This window comes from Indicator indicator, chromosome 18 (assembly GCF_027791375.1).
Source record: "Indicator indicator isolate 239-I01 chromosome 18, UM_Iind_1.1, whole genome shotgun sequence".
In the NCBI taxonomy this organism is placed as follows: Eukaryota; Metazoa; Chordata; class Aves; order Piciformes; family Indicatoridae; genus Indicator; species Indicator indicator.
The window spans coordinates 12,296,360-12,301,868 of NC_072027.1; the positions used below are offsets into that span (position 1 = coordinate 12,296,360).

The following is a 5,509-nucleotide window of genomic DNA, read 5'->3' on the forward strand; positions in this document are numbered from 1 at the left end:
CTGCACAGCCTGTGCCTCCAGTGCTTGCTTTTCTGAACTCTCTGAGCCCCGTCTGTGTTTCCATGGTAACGCCGAGCGATGCGATGTGGGTCATCTGCAATGCTGAGGTGCTGGTGCACTCCTCCTCCTCAGCCTGCAGCAGTTTGGGTTGTGCACACCAGGAGAGAAGACCTCACCTGAAGTACCGTGTCCACCTCCAGAACCCTCGGCACAGCAGAAACAGGGACCTGTTGGAGCAGGGCCAGAGGAGGCCACAGCAATGCTGGGAGGGCTGGAAGCCCTCTGCTGTGAGACCAGGCTGAGAAAGTTGGGGTTGTCCAGCCTGGAGAAGGCTCCAGGGAGACTTTCTGGTGGCCTTTCAGTGCTTAAAGACGCCAACAGAACACAGAATGGCCCCAGCATACTCTGAACCAGGTTCCTACAAACTGTTTCAAGTGCTAGAGCTGCCTGTTCCTGCCTGGTGCCTTTCCTTCAGCTATCATGGATCACTCTGAGGCACCAAAAGCAGATGAAGAACCAAGATGGAAGATCCCTGGCAGTGCCTGGGACAACTATTAGAAGCATGAAGGAATAGGGACATCGAATGACACCTGAGGATGAGGAGGAAAAAAAACCGTTGAGGGTACTGGAACAGGCTGTCTGGAGAAGTTGTGGAGTCTCCTCTAGAGCTTCCAAAGCCACCTGGCCATTGTGATCCTGTACAAGCTGCTGTGGGTGCCCCTGCTTTAGCAGGGGCGTTGGACTGGATTGATCTCCAGAGGCCCCTTCAGCCCCCACCATGCTGGGATTCTGTGGAAAGATCCCATTGCCTTTTCAATGTATTTGTGGGAAACGCCTGCTCCCAAAAGCTCAGCCCAGGCATAAAGCACATTCCTCGCCTTTGTAAATTGGATTCATTTAACAGCCCGTTAACAGCCCAAGCACTTCACGGGGTGGATTTAACCCTAAATCCTGCCCGTGCGACCCCCAAGGCCAGGCTCCCCAGAACCCGCTGCCTCCTTCCCCGCGGCGCTGCCGCACCTAGGGCCGCGCTGGGAGCTGCCGCCGTGAGGGGCCGGGCGGAGCTCTCACCGCCCACCGGCGGGGCGGGCACGGAGGGAGGCCCGGGCGGGGCTGGGGGCTCTTCCCGGGCCGCGCTGGGCGCTCCGTGGACGGCGGGCGGGACGGCGGGCAGGCAGGTCGGTCAGAAGAACAGCGGCGTTAAGATGGCGGCGTAGCGGCTCCCCGGCTCGCAGCCCGCCCTCGGCCGCCATGAAGCTGATCATCCAGGAGACCTACGCGGAGGCCAGCGAGTGGGCCGCCAAGTACATCCGCAACCGGATCGTCCACTTCGGGCCCGGACCTGGCAGGTTCTTCACGCTGGGGCTGCCCACAGGTGGGTGCCGGGGTCGGGAGCGGGGCCGGGTGGCCGTTGCCCGGCGCTGAAGCAGCCGTTCCCCGCAGGCAGCACACCACTGGGCTGCTACAGCAAGCTGGCGGAGTACTGCAGGAATGGGGACCTCTCCTTCAAGTACGTGAAAACCTTCAACATGGACGAGTACGTGGGTGAGTGCCCGCAGACACGAAGAATGTGGCATTCCTTGTCTATGTTGCTGCATATCACGGAATGACAGAATGGTTTGGGTTGGAAGGGACCTTCAAGACCATCTAGTTCCAAGCCCCTGCCATGAGTATTGACACCTTCCACTAGCCCAGGTTGCTCAAGGCCTCATCCCGCCTGGCCTTGAGCACCTGCGGGGAAGGAGCATCCACAACCTCCCAGGGCAACCTGTTCCAGTGTCTCACCACCCTCACTGTAAAGAATTTCCTAATGTCCAATGTCAATGTTCCTTGCTCAGGTTTAAAACCATTGCCTCTCATCCTGTCACTACAGGCCCTTATAAATGAATAAATAAATAAGTGCAGACCAGGTAAGGACCCATAAACTGGGATTGTTCTGGCTGAGGGGAGACCTTCTCTCTAACAACTCCATCAAAGGTGGTTGAAGCCAGGTGGGGGTTGGTCTCTTCTCCAAGGGGCAAGCAATAGGACAAGAGGAAATGGCCTCAAGTTGTGCCAGGGGAGATTTAGCTTGGATATGAGGAATAATTTCTTCCCTAAAAGGGTTGTCAAGGCCTGACCCAGGCTGCCCAGGCTGGTGCTGGTGTCCCCATCCCCAGAGAGGTTTCAGACCTGTGGAGATATGGTGCTGAGAGACATGGTTTAGTGGTGACCTGGCAGTGCTGGGTTAATGCTTGGACTTGATGATAGATGATTTCCATTCTAAATGATTCCATGGTTCTATCACTGCAAGCTGAGATAGTGTTTATTGCCACCTTTGCTCTGGGGTTATAAAGGTCACTTTAGCTCCAGGTCTCTTACAAGGACCAATGTGTTACCTGTCCAATTGCCTTTCCCCAATCCATGTACACTCCTGATGAGATAGCAGAGGCTGTTTCTTTTATGAAGCTGTGAAGAAAGAGCCTCTTCAGAAGAAAACAGAGATTAGTGGGTAAGCCTGAAGCTCCAAAGGTGAAAAACACACAGGCTAAATATTTGCTAAAAGATGTGGTGCTGAGGGCTTGGTTTAGTGGTGGACTTGCCTGTTCTGGGTTAATTGTTGGACTCGGTGATCTACCAAACTAAATGATCAAGAATCATCATAGATTCATAGAATGGGTTGGTTTGGAAAGGACCTTCACGATCATGCAGTGCCACCTCCCCTGCCTGCCATGGGCAGGGATGCCTCTTACTACACCAGGTTGCTCAAGGCCTCGTCCAACCTGACCTTGAACACCTCCAGGGCAACCTGTTCCAGCATCTCATCCTCACTGTAAAGAATTTCTTCCTAATCTCCAGTCTAATTCTCCCTTCCTAAAGCTTCAATCCATTCTCTCTCATCCTGTCACTACAAGGGGCTGCTTTAAGGGGCCACTGGAGCCTTCTCTTCTCCAGGCTGAACAGCCCCAGCTCTCTCACCCGGTCACCCATGCCCTCTGGTCATGTTCATGGCCTCCTCTGGACCTGCTCCAACAGTTCCATGTCCTTCTTGTGCCGGGGGGCACCAGAACTGGATTGAGGTTGAGGGAGTCACCGATGAGACAGGGAAGGCAGTGCTCTGGTACTATAGCCACTGCATGTAGGTGCTTTATGACATTGGTGACACTTTCAGGTGGTCCTTAGTCATGCTGTGTTGTCAGGTCTCCCGAGGGATCACCCAGAAAGTTACCACTCCTTCATGTGGAACAACTTCTTCAAGCACATCGACATCTCGCCAGAGAACGTTCACATTCTGGATGGGAACGCAGCTGATCTCCAGGCAGAGTGTGAGGCCTTTGAGGACAAAATCAAAGCAGCTGGAGGAATTGAACTCTTTGTTGGAGGTGAGAAGCTGAAGGTCTGTCACCACTGGCAGGAAGCACTGCCTTTCCTCCACCAGCTCATTTCTGCTCAGAAGAGTTCATTAGTGGGTTTGCAGTGAAAGGCACCCCATGCCACACACTCAGGTGTGCTGGCAGCCTTGTCTGCTCCCCCAGTTTTAGGTATTTCAGGCCAATAGGTGAATTGTTCAGGAATCAATTAGCATGAGAACCAGGCAGGGCTACAGTTGTACCAAATAAACCATACTACAGCTGCCAAGGCTAACAGGAAACTCCTAGAGCAGTCAAGAGTCCTGTGAGCCAACAGGAGCTCCAGACAAGCTTCTTCCATCACTTCACCTCAGGATTCTGCCATCAGCTTTGTTTGCTTGTCCCAGCACAGTTAGGGAAGAGTCTCTGCTGGCTTCAGAGAGGGCTTTTGCTGTCATTCCCACTAGAAGCAAATTTGAGCTTGAGCAGAAGAATTGCAAGTGTTTTTCTCAGCTCTATTCCTGAGGCATTGAATGCCCTTCTAATAGGAGTTTGCTTCTGATGTGAACCATTCCAGCCACTGACTCTCTTCTCCAATTGTCTCTGTCACAGGTATTGGCCCTGATGGTCACATTGCCTTCAATGAGCCTGGATCAAGCTTGGTATCCAGGACACGAGTGAAGACCTTGGCTATGGACACCATCCTGGCTAATGCCAGGTTCTTTGATGGTGACCTCTCCAAAGTCCCCACGATGGCTTTGACAGTTGGAGTAGGCACTGTCATGGACGCCAGAGAGGTTAGGAAAGCAGCAACTTCTGATTCAATAGCACCTCTTGAGCAGGGCTTCCTGGAGCAGCATTGCACCCTGCTGGCCTGGACCAGCTGATGCTGTTCCTCCCACAGTCAGCTCCTGGCTCTTGCTCTGTCTCCCTGTTTGCTCTACTAACATTTCCTTGTGTAGCCCTGCAGCACAGTTGTGATCCATAGGGAGCTGAAAGGTTTGGGTGGCTTTGGTTGAGAACCTTTCCTGGGGAATACCTACAAGTATCACTGGCTTGATGTTACACCAACAGATCATGAAAGCCAAGTGGGGTGGCTTTTAATTAAGTCTACCTTGATTTATACTAATGAAGTCTCAGCATACAGATGTCTAGTACCTCAGTGTCCAAATGTGACTCACCATGCTATGAATGAATTGACAAATGAAACACACCCAGAGCAAACTGTGATAGAGAGAAGTGCCTCTGGGGAGGGTGATGGATGTTGTGCCCTCCTAGGGACCAGGGCAGCTTTCTTTGGGTTGAGAGGGTTTGGGTCTTTGAAAGCCTCTTCTAGACTCTAACTGGCATATGCTGTGTCTTTGGAGTCCAGGTGATGATTCTGATCACAGGAGCCCACAAAGCCTTTGCATTGTACAAAGCCATTGAGGAAGGGGTCAACCACATGTGGACAGTGTCTGCTTTCCAGCAGCACCCCAACACTGTGTTTGTGTGTGATGAGGATGCCACACTGGAACTCAGGGTGAAGACAGTGAAGTACTTTAAAGGTGAGCATTTGAGCAGGCCAAGGAGCTGCTATAGAGGGTTTTTAGATGTTTCTATTAAATCTGCTCCCAAAGGTTTGCATTCCTGACATGTAACAGCTGAGATGTACAGTGATCATGAGAGTGCAAAGGGAATGCTTGATTCATGGATTCACAGAATGGGTTGGTTTGGAAGGAACCTCAGAGGTCATGATCTAGTTCCACCCTCCCCCACCCTGACATGTGCACGGATACCTTCCACTAGATCAGGTCGCTCAAGGCCTCATCCAACTTGGCTTTGAACACATCCAGGAAGGGGACATCCACAACCTCCCTGGGCAACCTGTTCCAGTGTCTCACCATGCTCACTGTAAATAATTTCTTCCTAATCTCCAGTCTAAATCTCCCCTCCTCAAGCTTAATGTGGGTGTGGGAGCAAAGGAACAAGGACTCTGGTAATGCCTCATTTCATTAGCATCCAATCAAGAATTTTGCTCTACTTTGCCTACTACAGATTCTTTTTTCTTGCTCCATCAGGTTTAATGCTGGTTCACAACAAGCTGGTGGAACCCTTATACAGCATGAAGGAGACAGGAGTGAAAAGCAGCCAGTCCAAGTGTCCATACAGTGATTAACCTGCTGCTCCCAGGCCTTTGA

The 5,509-nt window shown here is 52.0% G+C and overlaps 1 protein-coding gene across 1 annotated transcript; it reads left to right on the forward strand.

Annotated features, from left to right (window-relative positions):
• The first annotated feature begins 1,251 nt into the window (after positions 1-1,251).
• On the forward strand, positions 1,252-5,509 carry GNPDA1 (glucosamine-6-phosphate deaminase 1). The gene is made up of 6 exons (XM_054389156.1): positions 1,252-1,375; positions 1,444-1,545; positions 3,180-3,362; positions 3,942-4,126; positions 4,702-4,876; positions 5,390-5,509. Exons 1-6 carry the CDS (start codon positions 1,252-1,254, stop codon positions 5,485-5,487), a joined length of 867 nt encoding a protein of 288 aa, XP_054245131.1. The 3' UTR covers positions 5,488-5,509.

Bases quoted from the DNA above. Each gene is read 5' to 3' on its own strand.
- GNPDA1 (XM_054389156.1), top strand. From the start codon at position 1,252: ATGAAGCTGATCATCCAGGAGACCTACGCGGAGGCCAGCGAGTGGGCC. The intron at 3,363-3,941 runs GTGAGAAGCTGA...TCTCTGTCACAG, and splicing joins AATTGAACTCTTTGTTGGAG to GTATTGGCCCTGATGGTCAC. The intron at 4,127-4,701 runs GTTAGGAAAGCA...TTTGGAGTCCAG, and splicing joins CTGTCATGGACGCCAGAGAG to GTGATGATTCTGATCACAGG.